The sequence below is a fragment of the Panulirus ornatus genome, chromosome 8 (genome assembly GCF_036320965.1).
Source record: "Panulirus ornatus isolate Po-2019 chromosome 8, ASM3632096v1, whole genome shotgun sequence".
In the NCBI taxonomy this organism is placed as follows: Eukaryota; Metazoa; Arthropoda; class Malacostraca; order Decapoda; family Palinuridae; genus Panulirus; species Panulirus ornatus.
In genome coordinates, this window is record NC_092231.1 from 37,713,338 (window position 1) to 37,741,285 (window position 27,948).

At 43.2% G+C, this 27,948-nt stretch overlaps 1 protein-coding gene and 1 long non-coding RNA gene across 5 annotated transcripts in view; one reads left to right on the forward strand and one right to left on the reverse strand.

The window, feature by feature from the left end:
• The window catches only part of LOC139749904 (uncharacterized), a 59,033-nt gene extending 42,616 nt beyond the window's left edge, over positions 1-16,417 (forward strand). Inside the window, exon 3 of one of the 2 annotated variants that reach the window (XR_011713060.1) lies at positions 16,280-16,417. This is a non-coding gene — a long non-coding RNA (uncharacterized lncRNA). Of the gene's footprint in view, positions 1-13,311; positions 13,450-16,279 lie in introns of those variants that run through there. The other variant, XR_011713061.1, reaches the window with a different exon arrangement.
• Positions 11,493-27,948, reverse strand: part of LOC139749903 (irregular chiasm C-roughest protein-like) — a 21,351-nt gene continuing 4,895 nt past the window's right edge. The window contains exons 4-9 of one of the 3 annotated variants that reach the window (XM_071664306.1): positions 22,306-22,451; positions 20,624-20,882; positions 20,313-20,468; positions 18,585-18,907; positions 17,895-18,068; positions 11,493-16,579 (exon numbers count right to left, since the gene is read on the reverse strand). In XM_071664306.1, the coding sequence (XP_071520407.1) occupies positions 16,169-16,579; positions 17,895-18,068; positions 18,585-18,907; positions 20,313-20,468; positions 20,624-20,882; positions 22,306-22,451 (1,469 nt within the window). In that variant the 3' untranslated portion in view covers positions 11,493-16,168. Of the gene's footprint in view, positions 16,580-17,894; positions 18,072-18,584; positions 18,908-20,312; positions 20,469-20,623; positions 20,883-22,305; positions 22,452-27,948 lie in introns of all 3 variants that reach the window. The other 2 variants (XM_071664307.1, XM_071664305.1) reach the window with 2 other exon arrangements.

Consider the following 27,948-nt stretch of genomic DNA (forward strand, 5'->3'; position numbering starts at 1 on the left):
TGCCACAAGCATCTTTTGCGCAATCCATCACTTATTCCCTAAATACATCCCATTCCTCCCCCACTCCCCTTACTTCCATTGTTCTCACCTTTTTCCATTCTGTACTCAGTCTCTCCTGGTACTTCCTTACACAAGTCTCCTCCCAAGCTCACTTACTCTCACCACCCTCTTCACCCCAACATTCACTCTTCTTTTCTGAAAACCCATACAAATCTTCACCTTAGCCTCCACAAGATAATGATCAGACATCCCTCCAGTTGCACCTCTCAGCACATTAACATCCAAAAGTCTCTCTCTCGCGCGCCTGTCAATTAACACGTAATCCAATAACGCTCTCTGGCCATCTGTTGGGGATGAGAGAGCTTGGGAAGTGAGTCAGTTGTTCGCTGATGATACAGCGCTGGTGGCTGATTCATGTGAGAAACTGCAGAAGCTGGTGACTGAGTTTGGTAAAGTGTGTGAAAGAAGAAAGTTAAGAGTAAATGTGAATAAGAGCAAGGTTATTAGGTACAGTAGGGTTGAGGGTCAAGTCAATTGGGAGGTAAGTTTGAAGGGAGAAAAACTGGAGGAAGTAAAGTGTTTTAGATATCTGGGAGTGGATCTGGCAGCGGATGGAACCATGGAAGCGGAAGTGGATCATAGGGTGGGGGAGGGGGCGAAAATCCTGGGTGCCTTAAAGAATGTGTGGAAGTCGAGAACATTATCTCGGAAAGCAAAAATGGGTATGTTTGAAGGAATAGTGGTTCCAACAATGTTGTATGGTTGCGAGACGTGGGCTATGGATAGAGTTGTGCGCAGGAGGATGGATGTGCTGGAAATGAGATGTTTGAGGACAATGTGCGGTGTGAGGTGGTTTGATCGAGTAAGTAACGTAAGGGTAAGAGAGATGTGTGGAAATAAAAAGAGCGTGGTTGAGAGAGCAGAAGAGGGTGTTTTGAAATGGTTTGGGCACATGGAGAGAATGAGTGAGGAAAGATTGACCAAGAGGATATATGTGTCGGAGGTGGAGGGAACGAGGAGAAGTGGGAGACCAAATTGGAGGTGGAAAGATGGGATGAAAAAGATTTTGTGTGATCGGGGCCTGAACATGCAGGAGGGTGAAAGGAGGGCAAGGAATAGAGTGAATTGGATCGATGTGGTATACCGGGGTTGACGCGCTGTCAGTGGATTGAATCAGGAAACCATGGAAAGCTGTGTAGGTATGTATATTTGAGTGTGTGGACGTATGTATATACATATGTATCTGGGTGGGTTGGGCCATTTCTTTCGTCTGTTTCCTTGCGCTACTTCGCAAACGCGGGAGACAGCGACAAAAAATAAATATATATATATATATATATATATATATATATATATATATATATATATATATATATATATATATATAATATACATATATATATACATATATATAATCCAATGCTACACTAACAGACCACAAGCTGGTTACATCACTGATTCTTCTCTTAACACTTGAAGATCTTGTTGCCACCTCACATACCATCTTCGGCGTCCAGGTGTGAGTTTTGATCGCCTTCTTGTCCATGTATAGGTGCAAAGGTGGTCCTTCCATCTATACACAGAAGCTCAGTGTACGCCTTACTATGTAATGGATCTTCATCAACCTAAATGACTTCCTTTTGTTCAATGTATGAGGGAGGGAATTCGGACACGATAAATACTGGTAACCAGGCAATTATCTTTCGTTAGATGCATTAATGACATACTTCTGGGGGCCCAAGTTATTACTGCATCAGGATGTGTAGAATATAAATGTTAGTGAGAGCAGTAATGAGGTGATGGGGATGTCATTGCAGTGGCGTGAGGGTAATGTAAGATGATCATTGGTATGGTGAAGTTGTGGTAGAATACGATAATCACCACGACTGTCTTTGGTGGCTATGTACGATGATCATCCGTACGGTGAAGTATAGGCAGTGTACGATGATCACAACCTTTTCATATAATGATGATGTACGATGATCACTGGACCTGGTGGTGTAAGGGCAATGTACGATGGTGACGCCTTTCTTGTGTGGCGTTGAGGTACGATGATCGTCAGATTGGTCAGGTGGTGGCAGAGTATGATAATCACAAAGCTTGTCCTGTGGAGGCGATGTACGGTAGTGGTAGTGTGTACAATGATCCTAATAACTACAAACTGATTGTTGTGTACCGTGATCATTTGGGTTGGTTCTAGCTCTGCCTCCGTACTTTACAGAGTTGAGTCGAAAGTGATCAGTCTTAAAAACTGTCCTAGGCTAACTTCCAAACTTGGCCCCCTTGCCCTACGCCACAATGCTGGTTCACTTTCCCTCTTATATAGGTATTACTTTCGTTTCTGCACCCGAGACTTGGCTGCTTGTGTGCCCCCAACACAAGCTAGACCACACAATACTCGGCAAGCTGCTGCGTCACATGATTATTGTTTGGCCATCGGCAACTCGAAGGTGGGCCGTTTTGATACCTGCTTCTTTCCCTATACGTCAAAACTTTGGAACTCTCTTCCTTCCCATGTCTTTCCCAATAGATATGAATGGCACCTTTTAAGACGGGCCTTTCACTTCCTCCAAAATTAGTAAATACTTTCCCTTGTCTTTTCTATCCCCGTTTCATAATTTTCTCTATTTCAATCAAGGTCCGGCCTTGATGTGGACTCGTGTCCGTGACTGGAGCCTTCAACGTAAACAAGAGAAGGGGTACCTTTCCTGCATGCAATGATAATTAGCAAATCGCTTTATGGTCTTCATGGAACTTTTCCTTCAAAATGCTTATTGTTATATGATGATTGAGCGGCTCTTGTACTATCACCAATACGTCCATGATGTATTATGAGCATATGATGACCACCAGTGCGTTAGTTTGAGTGTACGATAACCCTACCGTCAATGTCGAGGATGTATGATAATTATCCGTAACATCCTACGCTTTTTTTGAATGATATATAACTTTTTTTTTCCCCCTCACGATATGTAGTGTGTATGCAACGACGTCCTTTCCCATTGGCAATTCATCTAGTGATGCACTGAATATGTCAACCCGTCAGTCACGTCTCCAGCAAAAGTAATTTCTATGCACCAGGTGCATAGAAATTTGCATCTTTTAAAAGTGAATAAGATGGCAAGAATGTCCCTCTTTTTTTTTGATATATTTCCCTGGCTTTGGAAATTTTCAAAAATTGTCAATTCCAGTCTAATCAATTATTCCACTTAATCATGCAAAGACGGTGATGGTGGCGGCGGAGGCTATTCTGCTTGCCTGCTCGCTCGCTTGGTACGTCCTGGTCTTTTGGACGAGGTAAAGCTTTTGATGTATTGCAGTCGAGTGCAAGTAAGTGGCAGAGAGATGCATCATTGATTATAATTTTTATAATTTTGACCAAGGTCAGGCGGAGGTCAACACACACACACACAAACACGTACACAAACACGTACACACACACACACACACACACACACACACACACACACACATAAACATACACACACACACACACATAAACATACACACACACACACACACACACATAAGATCTCCTCGTGTTGAAGGTTCATCTTTGATTAAAGGCGTGTGCTCAATACCTGGTGACATACAAATGCGTCAGCTTGTGATATGATAGATTCTGGTGTCTATTTCCCAGCCATTTCTATGTACATCTCCGTAATTTGTATATCCGTTCACTAGCCACCATTACCATTACTTTGCTGAATAACTTTTATCATTGCGTTTGCTGACAATAATCCTTTCCATGTGAATGATAGCTAGGAAGGCGCTTGCTGGTCTGCTACGTATATCTTCTCGTGCAGAGGTTTTTGTCTAAATCCAGATTGCCTCTGTATGCGTGTCAACTCCGCCATGCACATCTAACACTGCTTTCAATATGTATATATATATATATATATATATATATATATATATGTTATGGAAGTGGATCATAGGGTGGGGGAGGGGGCGAAAATTTTGGGAGCCTTGAAAAATGTGTGGAAGTCGAGAACATTATCTCGGAAAGCAAAAATGGGTATGTTTGAAGGAATAGTGGTTCCAACAATGTTGTATGGTTGCGAGGCGTGGGCTATGGATAGAGTTGTGCGCAGGAGGATGGATGTGCTGGAAATGAGATGTTTGAGGACAATGTGTGGTGTGAGGTGGTTTGATCGAGTAAGTAACGTAAGGGTAAGAGAGATGTGTGGAAATAAAAAGAGCGTGGTTGAGAGAGCAGAAGAGGGTGTTTTGAAATGGTTTGGGCACATGGAGAGAATGAGTGAGGAAAGATTGACCAAGAGGATATATGTGTCGGAGGTGGAGGGAACGAGGAGAAGAGGGAGACCAAATTGGAGGTGGAAAGATGGAGTGAAAAAGATTTTGTGTGATCGGGGCCTGAACATGCAGGAGGGTGAAAGGAGGGCAAGGAATAGAGTGAATTGGAGCAATGTGGTATACAGGGTTTGACGTGCTGTCAGTGGATTGAATCAAGGCATGTGAAGCGTCTGGGGTAAACCATGGAAAGCTGTGTAGGTATGTATATTTGCGTGTGTGGACGTGTGTATGTACATGTGTATGGGGGGGGGGGTTGGGCCATTTCTTTCGTCTGTTTCCTTGCGCTACCTCGCAAACGCGGGAGACAGCGACAAAGTATAAAAAAAAAAAAAAAAAAAAAAAAATGTTATGCTTGTTGGTGTGTGTGTATTTGCGTTACTCGATTCGCCTGGGCGTGGTCACTTCACCGCGGTCACATCGTCGGAGTAAAAATCTCGTTGATGAGCTTCTCACTCTTGAGGAATCCACCCTTCATCTGCTACTGGTTGCAGCGCAGCATTGAAGCTGCATAAGCCCCTAGAGAATGGGTCCTAGAGGTTGATATATATATATATATATATATATATATATATATATATATATATATATATATATATATATATTTTTTTTTTTTTTTTATTTTATTTTTTATTATACTTTGTCGCTGTCTCCCGCGTTTGCGAGGTAGCGCAAGGAAACAGACGAAAGAAATGGCCCAACCCCCCCCCCCCCCCCCCCCCATACACATGTATATACATACGTCCACACACGCAAATATACATACCTACACAGCTTTCCAAGGTTTACCCCAGACGCTTCACATGCCTTGATTCAATCCACTGACAGCACGTCAACCCCGGTATACCACATCGCTCCAATTCACTCTATTCCTTGCCCTCCTTTCACCCTCCTGCATGTTCAGGCACCGACCACACAAAATCTTTTTCACTCCATCTTTCCACCTCCAATTTGGTCTCCCTCTTCTCCTCGTTCCCTCCACCTCCGACACATATATCCTCTTGGTCAATCTTTCCTCACTCATTCTCTCCATGTGCCCAAACCATTTCAAAACACCCTCTTCTGCTCTCTCAACCACGCTCTTTTTATTTCCACACATCTCTCTTACCCTTACGTTACTCACTCGATCAAACCACCTCACACCACACATTGTCCTCAAACATCTCATTTCCAGCACATCCATCCTCCTGCGCACAACTCTATCCATAGCCCACGCCTCGCAACCATACAACATTGTTGGAACCACTATTCCTTCAAACATACCCATTTTTGCTTTCCGAGATAATGTTCTCGACTTCCACACATTCTTCAAGGCCCCCAGAATTTTCGCCCCCTCCCCCACCCTATGATCCACTTCCGCTTCCATGTTTCCATCCGCTGCCAGATCCACTCCCAGACATCTAAAACACTTCACTTCCTCCAGTTTTTCTCCATTCAAACTCACCTCCCAATTGACTTGACCCTCAACCCTACTGTACCTAATAACCTTGCTCTTATTCACATTTACTCTTAACTTTCTTCTTCCACACACTTTACCAAACTCAGTCACCAGCTTCTGCAGTTTCTCACATGAATCAGCCACCAGCGCTGTATCATCAGCGAACAACAACTGACTCACTTCCCAAGCTCTCTCATCCCCAACAGACTTCATACTTGCCCCTCTTTCCAAAACTCTTGCATTTACCTCCCTAACAACCCCATCCATAAACAAATTAAACAACCATGGAGACATCACACACCCCTGCCGCAAACCTACATTCACTGAGAACCAATCACTTTCCTCTCTTCCTACACGTACACATGCCTTACATCCTCGATAAAAACTTTTCACTGCTTCTAACAACTTTCCTCCTACACCATATATTCTTAATACCTTCCACAGAGCATCTCTATCAACTCTATCATATGCCTTCTCCAGATCCATAAATGCTACATACAAATCCATTTGCTTTTCTAAGTATTTCTCACATACATTCTTCAAAGCAAACACCTGATCCACACATCCTCTACCACTTCTGAAACCACACTGCTCTTCCCCAATCTGATGCTCTGTACATGCCTTCACCCTCTCAATCAATACCCTCCCATATAATTTACGTGTTAATTGACAGGCGTGCGAAAGAGAGACTTTTGGATGTTAATGTGCTGAGAGGTGCAACTGGAGGGATGTCTGATCATTATCTTGTGGAGGCTAAGGTGAAGATTTGTATGGGTTTTCAGAAAAGAAGAGTGAATGTTGGGGAGAAGAGGGTGGTGAGAGTAAGTGAGCTTGAGAAGGAGACCTGTGTGAGGAAGTACCAGGAGAGACTGAGTACAGAATGGAAAAAGGTGAGAACAATGGAAGTAAGGGGAGTGGGGGAGGAATGGGATGTATTTAGGGAATCAGTGATGGATTGCGCAAAAGATGCTTGTGGCATGAGAAGAGTGGGAGGTGGGTTGATTAGAAAGGGTAGTGAGTGGTGGGATGAAGAAGTAAGAGTATTAGTGAAAGAGAAGAGAGAGGCATTTGGACGATTTTTGCAGGGAAAAAATGCAATTGAGTGGGAGATGTATAAAAGAGAGACAGGAGGTCAAGAGAAAGGTGCAAGAGGTGAAAAAAAGGGCAAATGAGAGTTGGGGTGAGAGAGTATCATTAAATTTTAGGGAGAATAAAAAGATGTTCTGGAAGGAGGTAAATAAAGTGCGTAAGACAAGGGAGCAAATGGGAACTTCAGTGAAGGGCGCAAATGGGGAGGTGATAACAAGTAGTGGTGATGTGAGAAGGAGATGGAGTGAGTATTTTGAAGGTTTGTTGAATGTGTTTGATGATAGAGTGGCAGATATAGGGTGTTTTGGTCGAGGTGGTGTGCAAAGTGAGAGGGTTAGGGAAAATGATTTGGTAAACTGAGAAGAGGTAGTAAAAGCTTTGCGGAAGATGAAAGCCGGCAAGGCAGCAGGTTTGGATGGTATTGCAGTGGAATTTATTAAAAAAGGGGGTGACTGTATTTTGACTGGTTGGTAAGGTTATTTAATGTATGTATGACTCATGGTGAGGTGCCTGAGGATTGGCGGAATGCGTGCATAGTGCCATTGTACAAAGGCAAAGGGGATAAGAGTGAGTGCTCAAATTACAGAGGTATAAGTTTGTTGAGTATTCCTGGTAAATTATATGGGAGGGTATTGATTGAGAGGGTGAAGGCATGTACAGAGCATCAGATTGGGGAAGAGCAGTGTGGTTTCAGAAGTGGTAGAGGATGTGTGGATCAGGTGTTTGCTTTGAAGAATGTATGTGAGAAATACTTAGAAAAGCAAATGGATTTGTATGTAGCATTTATGGATCTGGAGAAGGCATATGATAGAGTTGATAGAGATGCTCTGTGGAAGGTATTAAGAATATATGGTGTGGGAGGCAAGTTGTTAGAAGCAGTGAAAAGTTTTTATCGAGGATGTAAGGCATGTGTACGTGTAGGAAGAGAGGAAAGTGATTGGTTCTCAGTGAATGTAGGTTTGCGGCAGGGGTGTGTGATGTCTCCATGGTTGTTTAATTTGTTTATGGATGGGGTTGTTAGGGAGGTAAATGCAAGAGTTTTGGAAAGAGGGGCAAGTATGAAGTCTGTTGGGGATGAGAGAGCTTGGGAAGTGAGTCAGTTGTTGTTCGCTGATGATACAGCGCTGGTGGCTGATTCATGTGAGAAACTGCAGAAGCTGGTGACTGAGTTTGGTAAAGTGTGTGAAAGAAGAAAGTTAAGAGTAAATGTGAATAAGAGCAAGGTTATTAGGTACAGTAGGGTTGAGGGTCAAGTCAATTGGGAGGTGAGTTTGAATGGAGAAAAACTGGAGGAAGTAAAGTGTTTTAGATATCTGGGAGTGGATCTGGCAGCGGATGGAACCATGGAAGCGGAAGTGGATCATAGGGTGGGGGAGGGGGCGAAAATTCTGGGAGCCTTGAAGAATGTGTGGAAGTCGAGAACATTATCTCGGAAAGCAAAAATGGGTATGTTTGAAGGAATAGTGGTTCCAACAATGTTGTATGGTTGCGAGGCGTGGGCTATGGATAGAGTTGTGCGCAGGAGGATGGATGTGCTGGAAATGAGATGTTTGAGGACAATGTGTGGTGTGAGGTGGTTTGATCGAGTAAGTAACGTAAGGGTAAGAGAGATGTGTGGAAATAAAAAGAGCGTGGTTGAGAGAGCAGAAGAGGGTGTTTTGAAATGGTTTGGGCACATGGAGAGAATGAGTGAGGAAAGATTGACCAAGAGGATATATGTGTCGGAGGTGGAGGGAACGAGGAGAAGAGGGAGACCAAATTGGAGGTGGAAAGATGGAGTGAAAAAGATTTGTGTGATCGGGGCCTGAACATGCAGGAGGGTGAAAGGAGGGCAAGGAATAGAGTGAATTGGAGCGATGTGGTATACCGGGGTTGACGTGCTGTCAGTGGATTGAATCAGGGCATGTGAAGCGTCTGGGGTAAACCATGGAAAGCTGTGTAGGTATGTATATTTGCGTGTGTGGACGTATGTATATACATGTGTATGGGGGTGGGTTGGGCCATTTCTTTCGTCTGTTTCCTTGCGCTACCTCGCAAACGCGGGAGACAGCGACAAAGAAAAATATATATATATATATATATATATATATATATATATATATATATATATATATATATATATATAATATATATATATATGTCTGGAGAAGGCACATGATAGTTGATTGAGATGCTCTGTGGAAGGTATTAGGAATATATGTTGTGGAGGGAAAGTTGCTAGAAGCGGTGAAAAGTTTTTATCGAGGATGTAAGGCATGTGTACGAGTAGGAAGAGAGGAAAGTGATTGGTTCCCAGTGAATGTCTGTTTGTGGCAGGGGTGCGTGATGTCTCCATGGTTGTTTAATTTGTTTATGGATGGGGTTATTAAGGAGGTGAATCCAATAGTTTTGGAGAGTGGCAAGTATGAAGTCTGTTGTGGATGAGAAGGCTTTGGAAGCGAGTCGCTTGATATTCGCTGATGATACAGCGCTGGTGGCTGATTCGGTGAGAAACTGCAGAAGTTTGACTGATTTCGGTAAAGTGTGTGAAAGAAGAAAGCCGAGACTAAATGTGAATAAGAACAAGGTTATTAGGTTCAGTAGGGTTGAAGGACAAGTTAATTGGGAGGCAGGTTTGAATGGAGAAAAACTGGAGGAAGTGAAGTATTTTACATATCTGGGAGTGGATTTAGCAGCGGATGGAACCATGGAAGCGGAAGCGAGTCACAGGGTGGGGGAGGGGGCGAAGGTTCTGGGAGCGTTCAAGAATGTGTGGAAGGCGAGAACGTTATCTCGGAGAGCAAAAATGGGTATGTTTGAAAGAATAGTGGTTCCAACAATGTTATATAGTTGCGAGGCGTGGGCTACAGATAGGGTTGTGCTGAGGAAGATGGATGTGTTGGACATGAAATGTTTGAGGACAATATGTGGTGTGAGGTGGCTTGATCGAGTAAGTAATGAAAGGGTAAGATAGATGTGTGATAATACAAAGTGTGTGGTTGAGAGAGCAGAAGAGGGTGTATTGAAATGGTTTGGTAACATGGACAGAATGAGTGAGGAGAGATTGACAAAGAGGATATATGTCAGAGGTGGAGGGAACGAGAAGTGGGCGACCAAATTGGAGGTGGAAGGAAGGAGTGAAAAAGATATTTTAGCGATCGGGGCCTGAACATACAGGAGGGTGAAAGGCGTGCGAGGAATAGCGAATTGGAACGACGTGGTATACCGGGGTCGACTTGCTGTCAGTGGATTGACTCGGGGCATGTGAAGCATCTGGGGTAAACCGTGGAAGTTTTGTTGGGCCTGGATGTGGAAAGCGAGCTGTGGTTTCTGTGCATTCCACATGACAGCTAGAGACAGAGTGTGAAAGAATGTGGCCTTTGTTGTCTTTTCCTAGCGCTACCTCGCGCGGGGGGAGGGGGTTGTCATTCCATGTGTGGCGGGGTAGCGACGGAAATAGATGAAGGCAGTAAGTGTGGATGTGTATACGTGTATGTAATGTGTATGTCTGTGTATGTATATGTACGTATAAGTTAAAATGTATAGGTGAATATATACATGAGTATGTGGGTGGGTTGGGCCATTCTTTCGTCTGTCTCCTTGCGCTACCTCGCTAGCGCGGGAGACAGCGACTATGTATAATATAAATATATGTTCCATCTGCTCGAGGTTACACCTCTGGTGGAAAGTTACCTGTGGCGGGCTGTATGATAAGGAGTACAATTCCGTCAAAGGACTCGACATTCCAGAGGAGTCTACGTTTCCCTGCTACTGTTAGTAGCTCACAGCCTTGGCCTGCAGGAGTCTTCAGAAAGATCCTAGGTTACAACAGGACTTTTTCACAGAAGTTGGTCCTGGGGCTATAACGATGATAATAGTAATGATATTGATAATGATACACACACACTCAGGATTGTTGAAAAAGATTTTTGTCTCGTGTGGCTGTGCTGGACATGGAACAATGCATCTGACTGTAGAATCTTTTGCATTCCTGTACATTCCATTTTTCTGAAACTTTTAAATCTTAGAACTTTGTAGATATCCAGCACCTGTTAGGCATGACAAGAAAATCTAAGAGCTTAAGAACTATGTGTTTCTTGTTGATGCAGGATTTGATTATGGATAATTAAGTTGAATCAGGATGAACGGAGTTTTGAGGCGCCTTTGATGGGAGATTTCAAATCTCAAACAGATGTGTGAATATACTGTTGACTATGGAGGAGGACAATTTGAAAATGCATTTCGCATTACGTAAAATGCATCTTTTATGTAGAAGTTTTCCTTCAAATTTGTAAAAATCAATGATTCACATTTCTTTTAACTCTGAAAAAGCCAAAGGTTTAATTTTCTTTACATTCTCAAATCATTTTTCTTTAACTTCATGTATGAAGGTGTATACAATACCTTCAAGTTTGCTAAATTCGTGTAACAGGACAACAACGAAAGTAGAACAGTTTGTATAAGTAATTTACTACTATTAACTTATATTTTTACTAACCCAAATAGTTGTTGTCACACTAGAGCATCAGTAAAAGAGGTTGGGAGAGAGGATAAAGGATCCAACACTCCAGGTTACCATATAAACAGGTTGGGAGAGAGGATAAAGGATCCAACACTCCAGGTTACCATATAAACAGGTTGGGAGAGAGGATAAAGGATCCAACACACCAGCTTACCATATAACAAAATACTTTATTTCTCACATTTACAGGAAACAGTTACAATAAAGAATCCTTAACCACTACTGACTTCTTTAATTAGCAGCAGAGCGCAAGGAGGAGGAGGAGGGAAGGGGTTGGGTTGGTGGTGAGCTAACCAAGAACTTTAACGTCAAGACCATTACATTTGGAGGAGGCGCCGCTTGGTTCATGATGGTGTTTTGGAGGGAGGGAGGAAGAAAGTACTGTCAGGAGAGGGGTAATGTTGACCGCTTATAAAAAAAAATAGTAATAACAGAGGCATAGCAAAATGAGCAAATACGAAGCAAAAAAGATAAATATGTATAACATAGGATATATATATATATATATATATACATATATATATATATATATATATATAATGTGGTTTGGAAACTACAAAGCAAAAGCTGACGATTGTACATTGAGAGAGAGAGAGAGACTGCGTAAAAAGATGACTTTGGCAAATAAACAGAATTACAATTTCCCCCTTTCATTTACTTCTTCAGGACCACTATTCATCCAGACGTGAAAGTTCATCTCGCACATTTATGTTAATCAGCGTTCACTGATGTAACGCACAGCATCCAACATTACGATCTAGCCAGAATAAAAGGGATTTCTCTCTTCTTCCCCATGAGAAACATTATTAAACTTTGCTAATTTAGCCACAAAGTCCTGAGGACGCGATATTCTTTTGTTTAAAACATAGATGAAATCACAGGTCTGGGATATGGTGGAATTTGGACCATAACATTGCTCCTCTTCGACGTTCACTTCAGTTTCTGCTCAACTCTTCATAATTCTAGAAAGGCGATGGATTGAAACAATTTTTCTCATCAAAATTATCATTAATTTTCTGAGATTAAAACAGCCAAACGTGCGCGTGTAGACATAAGCAGCTTTCCAAAAACGCGGATTGATTGACCGTAGTTCCCAAAGATATTAATGCCATTCTGTGAATTCTTTATAACTGTTTGGACTTGGTCGCAATACGTTCATTTCATATACTCTCTATTTCTTCGTGAAAAACAAAAACTGGTTCAGTATATGGATTCTTTTTTTGTCATAACTAAACCGCCTACATATTCTTAAAAGAAACAAAATTTTGAACAAACTTTCATGAGATAGTGAATTTTATTTTTCACATCCCCCCAAAAAAAACAAAAGAAAATACTTGACAATTGGAAATTATAGAAATTTACGATCCAAATTTCAATATACATAAACTTTCGTGAGTTGGTGCTTAAAAATTTCACGTAAATCAAAAACGATGTAAAACAATCGTTGAAAAAAATTAATTTTATTAAATTTTTGCCATAAAGTTATGGAAGAAAATACCAGTTTGATTTCACTGTGCATAATGTCTTTGCATAAATAAAATCTTTCACAATTTCTGCATAATCTTGAAAGAAAAATTCAAATTCACAATTTTTGAAAAATTTATAAACTTTTTCACAGTATCCATAAAACACAATCATAATTCTTTAAGTAAAAATAGCGTCTACATTCTTGAAGATGTATCATATTCATTGGGTAAGTTTTTCTTCTTATTTACCAGATACAAAAGAAAAAATATATATACTTTTAATTGGATCATGTTGGACCTCTGGCTTCATAATCTCACATCTATGAAAGTGAACTCCTTAACCGCTAACCCTCATTTTCTTTCAAAACGTAAATTTAAAGCTCAGAAAAAGTGGCTATATATATATACATATATGCCAAGTATTGCACACGTCTTGTCATGTGGAATGCAGTATCCATCAAATTATATATATATATATTGATCAAGACTTTCCCTTCTCACAGGTTTACAAAGGTCACCACACACAGAAGCCCCACATGATCACGAAGGAGTTAAAAGTAACGCTAACGAAATGTGGAAAAAAAAAATAAAGCTGGTAAATGATCAGCAGTTTAACTTAACTGTAAATTATAGGATTTGTGGGAGAACTAGCCAGTGCAACGTCGAATCGGCCTCACGAAATCTAAATCTTTCACTGCAGCTTGTGGAATTATCCCACTCTACCTCGCTCGACTCTGTGGCCAATTTCGGCAATATCTCGCTGCAGGGTAAAGAAATTTCTGTAACGCTGTGCCGCACTAACGCAGCGGTTGTCTTCCAATCTGTGGTCTACCTCGCTGCAGTCAGATCATCCACTGTCTCATAATCAGCGGGGAATGTGTCTGAGGTATGGAGTCTACTGACTTTTCTCTGCAGTGGGAGACATAAGAATAAGACGCCGCTAACTAAACAGTGGAATGAAATACAGACATTGCGGCTCTGACTGGACTTTAAACCCCCCTTCAATTTAAGGGGAAAACGTGATCAAATAGTGACAGGAGAGTAGCCGAGTTGATGGGGAATTGACGGAGGGGTATGGTTTTGAATTTGAAGGGGAGTGGGGTATTTTGCAGAACTGAATGAAGGTTTAAACTCAGGCTACTTCGCGCACTAAAGAGGAGACGAAGAAGAGAGAGACTAAAGGTGATAGACAGAAGAGATATACGAGAGTGACATTTGTCGAGAGAGGAATTACGACTGAGTGAAGGAGAGAAAAAAAGAAAATAATGAAGGTATTGGCGTTAAACATACTATACACTGGGATGGGGTCAGTTCGAAGACGGGTATCGGTGCTGTATGATAAGTGTCCGTATATGTCATAGCCAACCATAGTGATGTAGAGTGCACATCGCCTGCCTCTGATGGCCTAGTCTCTGTTCCCCTTTACCTCTCTCCAGGATAAGGGGACAAAAAGGAAGAAATGTAGAGAAAAAACAGCACATCAAAACATGCCACGCAAAACGTGTTTATCCTCTTTTGACGAAGGTTTATTATAACACCTGCCAATTTTATATATATATGTATATCAGAATGTTCCCATTATTTGATATCTGCAAAGCGTTGAAAAGAAAAACATAACACCACAGCTCCAGTATTCAAAACAACAGAGCTACCTTGCCTGCTTAGCGTCCGACAGTATGAACTTGGAGGGACACCCAGACATGACTTCTGAATTATCCACACACTTAACCTTTTCAAATACTGCTGGAGATTCTCATTGATCCATTGAGGCAACTGGCTCACAAGATAGGCAGTGCTCTTCTTTGGCGGCAAACTGATAGTAGGCCAACTATCTCAAACCCAAAATTCATTAGTGGAAGGTAACGAGTGTATGTAACTTCCTGCAAGAAAGGACAGGCAAGAAGATAATTCTCACAGATGTAGCGCTCGCTCGCTCACACCACACTGCTTGCAAGATCTTCCAACATGTACGACCTATAATGATCTCTGAGTGCAGCAAGTGAGGATTCTTTCCTCTTCTTCAAGACGGCTAGACAATCCTTAATCTTGGTGCAAGGCTGAGAGAATACACGTAAGTTCACACACCCGTAATAAGAGTGGAGTGTTAGACACTGCTTTCGATCTCTTTTTCCCGTCTGTATGAACAACTGACGGAGTCCACGTCGCTCGTAGGATGGCTGTACTACAACAAGTCATGATTGGGAAGGGAAAAAAATGAGGTGAGAATTCGCCTATATACAATGAATCATTACAATATTAATACAGATGATATATATCTATGTATAGACATAGTCTGTATATTCACTCATCCCATACATACACTTTGCAATAATATACTGACAAAGGCTCACTCGAGACACATATAACAAACGATATCGGGCACGACATCGTATTATGAAGAGTCAAACTTTAAGCATTTTAAGAAAATCTATTTCTTGGTCACTGTCCCAGAAGCAGAGACGATCCTTTGCCTAGTCGGCAAGTCTACAACGCCCTCCACATACACTTCAGGCCATTCACTTCCATCTTAACATCCTTTCCATTGGAGTACACTTTTTGTTTCAAAGGGGGGGGACTTCATTTTTGTCTCCCGGTTCATCTCCACAGTGGCCAAGTTTTCAGTGCACTTTTCAGACTTCTATTTCATTTATCTGGCGAGAACACTTAAGCTTACAGCTCTTTACAGGTTTGTCTTTCAGGGGAATCCTGATCCCCCTGATCATAATGCCAGTTTACAATTCTAGTTAAGCACATGGCGATTCCACACTCTCGTTTCTCTAATAATACACCGAGGAAACTATTTCCTTCCACTGACCCACAAGAGGGAGCTTCGCTACACAGTTCTTACATTTTTTTTCCCCCTCTTGCTTTACACAGACACTCACGCACACACTCTTTTTGGCTCTCGCTGAACAATGCTCTGGGCGCTTAAATAACTCGTATATCACAGATCTGTACATCTTAGGATTATCAACGAGACCCTTAAAGGTTTGACGGAAGGTGGGGGGATGTAAGACGGGGAAGGAGGAGGAGGAGGGGCTGCAATTTGAAGGTGTTAGGGAGGCCTGATTCATCAGGTCTTATCAAAAGAACACATGATTTTTTTTTTCTCGCATAATCAACTGATATGAAGACTTGACTTTGGGGGAAAGGAGGGAAGAAGATAGGAAAAAATTTAAAAGTTTTTTTTGGAATCATTTCGAATAGTCTTTCACATAGATACTTTTATTTCTTTTTTTCAATTCTACTGGAAATTCTCTAGAAAAGTGTTATATTATTTTGGGCATCAGTCACCGCAACAATAAACTCCTCGGGGGTCTCAATTCTTAAGTAATTCTATAAGTGCTACACTGGTAAGCCCTAAACTAGAGTTCCGGGCTTAATTTTGGTCTGTGGTGGAATAATGTATTTGCTGTGTAACGCCGCAGAGTCCAGGTCATGCGATAGCTCCCTCTTCAACTCCTGTTTCAGATCCTGTAGGAGGGCGTGCTTGAGCGTCCCGTTAACGCCGTTCCCATTGACGATCTTGCCGTTGCTGGAGGCATGCTGCAACCTGCCGTTCATGCCACCGTTGAGGTCGGTGTTGGCGTGGGGTGTTGGCGTGTAAGGAGGCGGCGCCACGGACGAAGGTAAGGAGGATGGAGGGTCATTGGCGGGTGTTGAGCGGGCGTACGGACCCCCGACCTGAAACTGGGCGTAGGACTCCCCAACAGTGACGGGCACGGGCGAGTAGTCCCGCGTATAGTCCACGTACGAGATGTATCCTTGATCCTGCAGGGGAAAGAAGATGCGTTGGTTCAGTAACAATTTCACATGGGGGAGACTCCTCCCTCCGCTATCTATAGTACATCACACTATGCTTATTGGAAAATGACATTTAATGAACAAAAGGCGGGAATATACATATAATCCGATCAAAGACTAAATTCATATAACTTCCAAAGATTATAAATCGTAAAGACAACAGTTCCAATCTTATGATTAACTTTAATCTACCGATGAACGTCAATGTTATCTGAAAAAGAAAAAATTCCTAACAAAGCGAAACTTTATTCTGTCCGTCCGTGTTTGGTCGTCATGATTCTTGAAGCTAATCTGCTGCAGTTCAGGCAACACGTCGATACCGTCAGTGTGCAAGGGATCATGGAAACCCACTCCACCACCCCTCCCTGACCTGCACAATCCCATCCATAAACCTGCAGCGGAGAAAAGACAAACATCCACAATCACGCGGGCTTTCATCTGACGAGTGACGTGACCACAATCATCCACGACGAACATCAAGACCGAAATAGAATCGTCTCTAAAACGCCCAACACCGACGGCCGAAGATTATATAGCAACGATGACCTTGAAACACAACGGTCAGTGGCGATATCCGGTTATCCTGCCAACGTCACACACGCACACACACATCACGTTCTTCCTAATCTTTGAGGCTTCGGTCTGTAAGCTGGTAAACCTCAACAGGGGAGGTATTTACAAACTGGATGGTGGTGCTCTACTCAAAATTGTAGGATCTCAACTGTACAAAGAAGGATCTTAGCGAAGGATTTCAATTGTACAACAAAAGACCGCTACTGTACAGTAAGGGAACTTAGCTGGATAACAAAGGACTTTAACTGTAAAACGAAGGACCACAAGTGTACAACGAAGGACCTTAACTGCACAACGAAAAGCCTAAAGTGCACAACAAAAGAAAAACTGTACAACGAAGACCTTCAACTATACAACGAAGGCCCTCATTGGTGCAGCGAAAGCCTTCAGCTGTATAACGAAGACCCTCATGTTTACAATGCATGCCTTCAATTATTCAACAGAGATCTAACTGCACAACGAAGTACCTCAACTATATATCATCATCTCTACAACGAAAGCCCTAAAATGGATAACGATGGTCCTAAACTGTACAACGAAAACCCTTAACTTTACGCTTGAAGACCTGATCCCCCAAAAGGATGACTTTTATTCCTAGACTACAGAACCTGAACCTGACAACAGTCAGGTCTTTGATCTACTGCAGAAGTGTGGCTTCTGTCAGCCTGCGCCCTTAGAATGCAAACTGGAGGCGGTGGTGGGTACTCACGGGCGGGGTGAAGACAGTGGATCCGACGCTGTAGCGGGCATGGGCGAGGGGAGCTGCCTGAGGATCTCGGGGAGAAGCCTTGCTGCTCTCCTTCTCCCAGCCACTGTCGGAATCACGGTCGGCCGCCGAGAGCGAAGAGGAGGTGCGGATTTCCGTGTCCTTGGCGTCTGATTCCTGCTGGAGAAGTTGAGGAAAAAAATGAAGTGATTTTTCAGTAATACGTGAACCAAGTAATCGAACTCACTCTACCACAACACTGTACTATGTATCTCAGTAGCATATCAAATGTTCTCCAGAATAAATAGTCAGAACTATGTAAAACATGAGCAGCGTCTTAGGTAAATTAAAGGGAATATATATATATATATATATATATATATATATATATATATATATATATATATATATATATATATATATGAACGACGTAAGATCCCTCTGGCAGCAATCAATGAATACTTTATATGTCTATAAATAGCTTAAGGGTTTTGAAATGTGTCACCTACCAGGCGATATTCATCTCTCGAACTTTTATAATCTCGAGTCATTTTATCCACAAGGCTTGTATTAAAGTTCTAAATTCACAGATAAAAATGTTGGCGTTTGAAATGTTCTTTAATTTATGGCCGATTACGAGCGTAAAAAGAGAGGGAGGAGGGAGAAAAAAATGAATGGTCACTTGAGCCTTACCTGGCCAGTGGAGTGGTTGTCGTGAGGAAGGAGGGTTGGAGGCATCACCTTCAATGCTGTGTCCATCGTTCCTCCAACACTGTCGCGTCCTCCTCCTCCTCCTCCTACTCCACCACCACCTCCTACACCACCGGCGCCTCCAACAATCCCTCCGCCGCCGGCGTTACCTTTCTCCACTACAACAGCTCCTGCTTCAGCGGCTTTGTCTTTTGGTCGGCTTCCGGCCCTCCTTCTGCGCCCACACAGGATAAAGAGGATGACGACGATCACAACCAGTACCACGCCAGCGCCCCCGCCCACAACCACCATCAGGGGCACCACGGCTGCAGGCACGAACACAAGAGACTCGCGGTGAGTTACACGATCGAGAATACCATGATGGTGAACATAAGGACCACTGTGATGATGAAGGACAGACAGACAGATGATAATGCAAGGAAGAAGAGGAGATAGATAGATACAGACAGACAGATGATAATGCAAGGAAGAATATATAGATAGACAGACAAATACACATGATAACGCAAGGAAGAAGAAGAGATAGATAGACAGACGATAACGCAAGGAAGAAGAGGAGATAGATAGACAGACAGACAGATGATAATGCAAGGAAGAAGATATAGATACAGACAAATACACATGATAACGCAAGGAAGAAGAAGAGATAGATAGACAGACAATAACGCAAGGAAGAAGAGGAGATAGATAGACAGACAGATGATACCGAAAGGAAGAAGAAGAATAGATAGATAGACAGTCGGACAGATGATAACGCACAGAAGAATAGATAGATAGACAGATGATAACGCAAGGAAGAATAGACAGATAGACAGACGGACAGATGATAACGCAAGGAAGAAGAGATAGACAGACAGACAGAAAGACATGAATAGGTAGAGAGAGAGAGAGAGAGAGAGAGAGAGAGAGAGAGAGAGAGAGAGAGAGAGAGAGAGAGAGAGCACAACACCTGTTCCATTACCGATCGTATAACTAGTATGCCCCCTCTAGTATCTGTAATTAATTATAATTATTCATTTCCCTTTTATTAGAGTCGGATATTATTCAGAGGTTTATTTAATGATACTTTTTTGGGAGGGGAGGAAATTACTGCCACATATACATTGAATATGATGTATCTGCACATTATACACACACACACACACACATATATATATATATATATATATATATATATATATATATATATATATATATATATATATATATATATATATATATATATATATTTCTTTTTTCTTTTATTTCATACATATTCGCCATTTCCCGCGTTAGCGAGGTAGCGTTAAGAACAGAAGACTGAGCCTTTGAGAGAATATCTTCACTTGGCCCCCGAACAACACAACTACGACTCGGAATAACATGGTATAGGTTCTCCAGGGTCGACTGGAGACTAGCAACACTTCCATTCCAAGACAGCTGGTGTGGTGTGTTGCTGTTACACGTGTTGCTTCTCGCTTGTCAGAGTAGCGAGGTGTTTTCAAGTGTGCCTGTGTTTCACATGAGCTTCTGAACGTATACCATAATATTGGCAGGTGTCTTGTGAATGATTTAACGAGGATGTGGAACATATGTATGCGTACGTCAGCCTTTGTGGGATTCAACTGTTCAAAAGAACATAAACCTGTTCTACATGTGTCTTAGGTTGTGTACCAGTGTTTGGTGTGTGTGTGTTGGAGAGACTTTCCCAGCAATGGACCGACTACTCACGCTGGCGCTGGAGCAGTATCTGCTGGGTGTCGACGCCGTACTCATTGACGACTGAGCAGTTGTAAGCGGCGAAGTCGGAGTGCGTGGTCTTGTTGATGGTTAGGGTCGACACTACACCGTCTGCTCGCTGCTCCTCGTCCACATAGTGTCCGTCCTCTGTAAGACGAGAGAGAGGGAAAAAACACCCAGTTAGCGAGTGGGATTTACATCGTAAATCGCTAACGGTAGCGTTGTAAAAGTATCAGATTTACAGAGTGTACACAACTCCTATGCATTACCTGCCAGAGAACCGAGCCAAACGGAGGACTTACCCGAGACGACGAGGGCGCCCTCTCTCGTCCAGGTGACGATGACAGGGTGAGGCACGGAGACGACCCCGCAGCGCAGCACCGCAGGCTCCCCTTCCGGCACGGCCACCACCGCCTGCGCCTTGATGAGCGGCGGGCCTCGTAGCCGCAGGTGGACGCGACCCTCGAGCGGGGAGAAGCCGGGGCTGCGGGCCGAGCAGATGTACAAGCCTGAGCTAGCCGAGGCTGCTGACACCATCAGCTCTGGACCACGTCCTACGACCTGTGAGGGAAGAGGAAGAGGAGCTCTTAGCTGGATACGACAGACGGGCTTCTAGGGGAGGTAAGGGAAGCCCTAAAGGAAAGCTCCTGGATGGATACACCAGGTCTGACTTGGAGAAGGTAGGGAAGCCCTTAAGGAAAGCCCTTTATTGGATACAGCAGGCGCAGGTGTGGAGGAGGCAAGGGAAGCTCTTAAGGAAAGGTTCTTTGCTGGATACGACAGACGTGCTTCAAGCGATGGTACGGGAGGCTCTTGAGGAAAGCTCCTGGTTAGATACAGCAAGTATGGCTGTGGGGGAGGGAAGGGAAGCCCTTAAGGAAAACCCTTTGTTGGATACAGCAGGGGTAGGTGTGGAAGAGGCAAGGGATACTCTTAAGGAAAGCTCTTTGTTAGATACGACAGACGTGCTTCTGTAGAAGGTACGGGAGGCTCTTGAGGAAAGCTCTCTGTTGGATACATCAGGCTCGCCAGCCAGGGGAGGCAAGGGAAGCTCTTAATGCAGTGGACAGACATGAAGAGAGTAAAGGGTTATTGGGTGAAGCAAGCACATCTGTGTGGGGGAGCAGAAGAAAGTTCCTCAGTGTGGCACCTGTAACGAGAGGGGGAAGAGATGATAAAAAGGAGGAACAGAGGAAGTCCTCAGCTTCAGCAAGGGTGCTATACCTAAAGGTTCGCCTGACAAGGAAGGGGAACACCACCTCTAATGCTGGAACTCAGAATGACTCTCTCTGACAAACGAGAGGCCTTGATGAATAGCAGTCTAGGGCGGGGGAGCACTTGCGTGTATTCATTCGCTGTGAAGGATGTCTGACGAGGGAAGCATTAGGACTCGTTTCCTCCACAGAAAAGACGGAGCCAACAAGCTCAGTAGCAGTGTAAGGTATGTGTCAAGGTTGTTTAACAGGGGGCGCGGGATGAGGGGTGTTCAATAGATAACAAGGGAAGTAAGATAAGGTCTGTTCAACCATGAAACACAGTCACTACACTATGTGACCTGACGAATGCAATAATTCTAAAGGCTATGAACTGACCCTACACTACAGAGGTTGTAACCTGACCTTACCCATAAATATAACTACAATAAAATGGCCAGGAAATGACTTATAATTACGAATAAGTACTTTAAACCTCTCAATGGTCAAAATTTTTAGTCTGAATGTTATGTAGACGTACTAAATACATCACTACACACAGTGTATATATGGCTTTAGAGATACCTTTAACGGCCTTAGAGATATCTTTCACACCCAAAGAACATGTTAAAGGCGTTTTAATTGGTCTTTGATAACGACGTTGACGGCCTTAATGACCCTGGCACATGATGGGTAGAAAAAGCCCCAATTCGACTATCTCATACGGGCTTGGAATTGCCTTTAATTGACCTGACTTGACCTGACCTAATCTTTCCATCTGCCAAACTTACGAGGCGAGGTGAGCTGACCTTGACGTCGTTGGGGCGCGTCCAGGTGATGTCGGGAGGAGGGTTCGCATCCACCCGACACTTGAGGGTCACCACTTGGCCGGGTTCGGCCGACTCGCTGCTCGGCGCCGACACAAACAGGGGCGCGTCTGAAACACATCCAAAAATACAACGTTATTTCTTTTCTTGAACATTATGGCGTAAGAAACACTAAAGACTTGCAACAGAAACCCACGTCGACTTTTCCGAGACGCTGAAACCCGAATTCGAGACCTTCTGAAACAGTCCAAACAGTATCAGAATATGGAAGCTATGTTTACCTGTGACAGAGGTGAAATATATAAGTTCTGATGATCAATCATGAGTAGTTATGGACGATGTCATGATGGGATGAACTTAACAATCTCGAAAAGGATTTTAAAAGTGGTTCGCCAAAGACCCCAGGACCCACAACTACAGCTTTAGCGAGAAGCGAACCAATAGCTCCACCTGACTGAGGAAACAAGGAGCCGTTACCATACATTGTACGGGAGACGAACCAACATTGCCAAGTCCTACATGATTCAGAGGAACCAGTGACCCAAACAGCAAACTTAACGGACAGCGAACCAAGAACTTGAGTCACCGGTATAACATCAGGGGAGAACCGATAAGATCAACAACTAGTTTTACGGGGAGCGAACCAGTGTACCAGCAAAGGAGAACCAATAATTCCAACCATTAGCTTATCGGGGAGCGAAACATAAGCTACTGGGAAGTCGAACCAGTGTACCAGGAGAGGAGAACCAATAATCCCAACCATTAGCTTATACGGGGAGCGAACCAGTGTACCAGCAAAGGAGAACCAATAATCCCAACCATTAGCTTATCGGAAAGCGAACCAAGGTACCAGGAAACCAATGGTCCCAAACATAAGCTACTGGGAAGTCGAACCAGTGTACCAGGAGAGGAGAACCAATAATCCCTACAAGTCAACTTAACGGGTAGCGAACCAGTAACTCCCAACTACCAATGCACCAGGCGACAAACCAGCATTTAGGAGGAGACTGGCGAGGAGCAAGATGTGCATAATTACTGAGCTGGGTTGTCATTAACGTTCAGAAGACGCTCGTCTCGCAGGAGGAGGAGGAGGGAGAGGGAGAGAAGGCCTGGTATGCAAATGAGGCGATCGGATGCTGAGCCCGTGGTGTTAGGAAGATCTCGAGAAGCTTGCCATTCCCCACTCCTCCTCCTCCCGTGCCATCTTCACAAGCCATTTACTCTCGTGCATCCACAAACAGCCTCATTGTCTCGCCCTCCCAACGTCCCAGCACCAAGACATCCCTCACCACAAACGTACAAACGTTCGTTCCTCTAACGGCCTCATCCCTCGTCATCTGGTTCCTTCATAATCTCACGCACAAGGCCAGGTAGCGACGAAGACCTCATCTTACTCAGGCAAGGAACCTTAATCGAGCGATCCCATTCAAGAAGACTCGAAGCGATGCTCTCGGACCCGATGCGTGTTTCAATCTTTCCTCACACGGGTTCGAATCCTGGGCGGGGTAATCAGTCTTCAGTTCATCCTTCCTCATATATATATATATATATATATATATATATATATATATATATATATATATATATATATATATATATATGACATAGCTGTGGTTTCGGTGCATTTTACATGACAGCTAGAGACTGAGTGTGAACGAATGTGGCCTCTGTTGTCTTTTCCTAACGCTACCTCGCGCGCATGCGGGGGAGGTGAGGGGGTTGTCATTTCATGTGTGGCGGGGTGGCGACGGGAATGAATAAAGGCAGCAAGTATGAATCATGTACATGTGTATATGTCTGTGTATATGTTGAAATGTATAGGTATGTATATGTGCGTATGTGGACGTGTATGTATATACATGTGAATGTGGGTGGGTTGGGCCATTCTTTCGTGTGTTTCCTTGCGCTACCTCGCTAACGCGGAAGACAGCGACAAAGCAAGTATATATATATATATACATATATATATATATATATATATATATATATATATATATATATATATATATAGAGAGAGAGAGAGAGAGAGAGAGAGAGAGAGAGAGAGAGAGAGAGAGCGAGAGAGAGATATGGCCTTGATTAAGGCGTTCACTTCCCTGTGCCGTTTCAGTTAACGAAAAGCTAAACTCGCACGATTTCTTACAAAAGAAAGATAGAAAAAAACAATGAAAAACGCTAATTCATAACATAACGTTAAACACCATTCAATAAACTACGTCATCCGCTGGTACCATAAACCACACGAAATAACTTCAACTGCTCACCAACTTCCCCCGGACAACCACAACACCACAACTTCACAAAACCATTAGGGAACACTGTCTAAGCAAAATACAGCGTTACAACCAAATAATGTTGCACCAATGGTTACCAGAGTTGCAACCACAAAATATCAGCACCAAAAATCAAAGTCCTAACTTTACAACCAGAAAATTGACACGAAAAATCAAAATAGCTGGAATATAAACCCAAAATATTACTCTAAAACCACAGAATAGCTAGAATGAAAACCAACACCAAAATACTACTTTAAAACCACAAAATAGCTGGAACAAAAACCAAAATAATGCTCTAAAACCACAAAGGAGCTGCAACAAAAACCAAAATATTACTCTAAAACCGCAAAATAGTTGGAACACAAACCAAAATAATGCTCTAAAATTGCAAAATAGCTGACAACGAAAATCAAAATATTACTCTAAAACCACAAAAGATAGATCAAAACCCAAATCATTAACCTAGAATCTCAAAACGGAACAAAAACCAGAATATCACTCCACACCCACACAAAAGCTACACCACAAACTAAAATATTACTCCCTCACCACACAACAATTACGCCAAACACCAAATCATTACAACTACGCAACAACCCCACCAAAAGTCTGGATATTACTCTACAATTATACTCTGAAACTGTACATCCAAACTCATTCAACAATTAGAAAACGGGGAAAAAAAACACTTCATTTATTGATAAATCATCGCATCACTATGCAGTTGACACAGCAATACTTGAAAATCACTTGTAACATCATCATATATTACTCAATAATCCACAAAACACGAAAAAATCATAATGTGTCTACATCACAATGTGTCCAATGGCAACTCAAGGGTGAACGGGTCGTTACAATAATGTCTGTTTCTTTCCTTACACCGATAAGCTTTGGAAACTCTTTACCATTTTGATTATGTTTCTCATACCACTTAAGATCTGACCACTTTCCACAAGGCTGCTTCTCCACTTCCTCCAAAACTTATGAATCACTTTACCCCTTCCATAACATCCACATCCACACGAATGTCTTTCCACAAACCCACAAAAGCCAGAGGCAAATGTCACACTGCCAGTCCCAATTGGACTCCCGTGGTGTACTGGTTAGCGTTCCTGACCGTAACGCATTCAAGGACCGCAAAGGGTGGAGCGCATAGGTTCGAATCCTGGTTGCGGCAGTCAGTTCACAGTCAACCCAACAGTTCATCAAACCCTTGGGTTGGTCGAAAAAATGGGTACCTGGCTTAGGCTAGTGTGTATATATATGTATGCATGGATAGGATCACAAATGAGCACGTGATCAAGTATATTCCTACGAGTCCACGGGGAAATGACACTCCCATTCAGACAGTCACTTGTTTACCAAATGGCGTCCTAGCTACGTCTCTTCGTTGTATATCAACTGACTGATTTCTTTCTTGTGTCTCCCCTGATGATGTGATTATTACACGAAAGTGCACTTGGGAACTTAGGGTGTTTCATTTCCCCGTGGACTCGTAGGAATATATCATCAGTGGGATGCTCTAGCATCAAAAAAAGATCACAATCACTCTTGAATCAAAATAATTCCCAAACTACCCCACAACCACACAGACACAGACACACACACACACACACACACACACACACAAAGGAGAAAAATCCCAATCTTATCCAACAAATACACAAAACACACAGACAACAAAATTACTTTCTATCTCAAGATTACACAAAAAGTCACGCACGATTCCACAGTCACACAATACAGTATCACATCAAACCACACAACCTCATACAATAATCATCCCTTCTAGTATCATACCATCATACAGCAACCGTTCACCTCCCTTGACATACAATCATACAGCAACCGTACAATCATACAGCATCCGTTCACCTCCCGCATGTATCATACAGTCATATAAAATAATCAAATTGCACATCAATGCAATGAAAAACGTACAAACTTCTCAAAGATTTAGTAGAAAAAACTTACAAATGAAATATACAAAGAGAGAGAGAGAGAGAGAGAGAGAGAGAGAGAGAGAGAGAGAGAGAGAGAGAGAGAGAGAGAGAGAGAGACAGAGACAGACTTAAGACGAGATCTTGACCACAGAGGCAGAGTTCGCGCGTAACGCTCACCGCAGGAATATCGAAGAGTTACGTAGGAACGAGTCGTGTGGGTTAACGTGTTGTCAAGTGTTGTGTGCGAGATGGAGAGATCGCACGAACAGGAAACCTGGGACAACAGAGCGACACTTGACAGCCACTGAAAATCCGACGAGAAAAATCTCAAAACTGTGATGGAATATATATGGGAAGGATTACTCAATGGATCCACTTGGTACCGACGAACGGGTGGATAGAGGGATAGATTAATGGATGGAGGGATGATGGGTAGACGGGTGGATAGATTAGTGGGTGGATGGATGGGTAGACGGGTGGATAGATGGGTGGATGTGATGATAGGTAAGAGACAGATAGATGGGTATGTGGATAGAAGAGAGGACAGAATTATGGTGCATCGAAGGATGTACAGATGGATGGTCGTAGACACACAGGTGTAGAAGATGGATGGTCGTAGACTAACAGGTGTACAGATGGATGATCGCAGACGACAGGTGTACAGATGGATGATCGTAGACGCACAGGTGTACAGATGGATGATCGTAGACGCACAGGTGTACAGATGGATGGTCGTAGACGCACAGGTGTACAGATGGATAGTCGTAGACACACAGGTGTAGAAATGGATGATCGCAGACGACAGGTGTACAGATGGATGATCGTAGACGTACAGATGGACAGTCGTAGACACACAGGTGTACAGATGGATGGTCGTAGACGACAGGTGTACAGATGGATGGTCGTAGACGCAGAGACGGATCGTCGTAAGCGTAATGGATGGATGGTCGTCAGCTCACACAGACAAGCCGAGAAACACGCCCTCCGACTCTTCGGTAGGGGGGGGGGAGGGGAAGACAGCGTAATACCCCAGGCGCTGCCACTTTACCTGAGACACACGTGCCATTTCGGCAGCACTCAACATGGGAGTGCCACTCATCACGACGACCCGCAAGCGGGCCCTCACGCTCCTCAAGGCAAGACAGCGCCATCCCGCAAATCTCATGGCTTCTATGCATTTACTGGGATTAAAAACTCCGGGGACAGACTCCCCGGCGAAGACACCCCCCTCCCATCTCTCTCTCTCTCTCTCTCTCTCTCTCTCTCTCTCTCTCTCTCTCTCTCTCTCTCTCTCTCTCTCTCTCTCTCTCTCTCTCTCTCTCTCTTCTCCTCCTCCCACGTACTACTTCCCCTACCCAACCCAACATCCCCCCCCCAAACCCCGT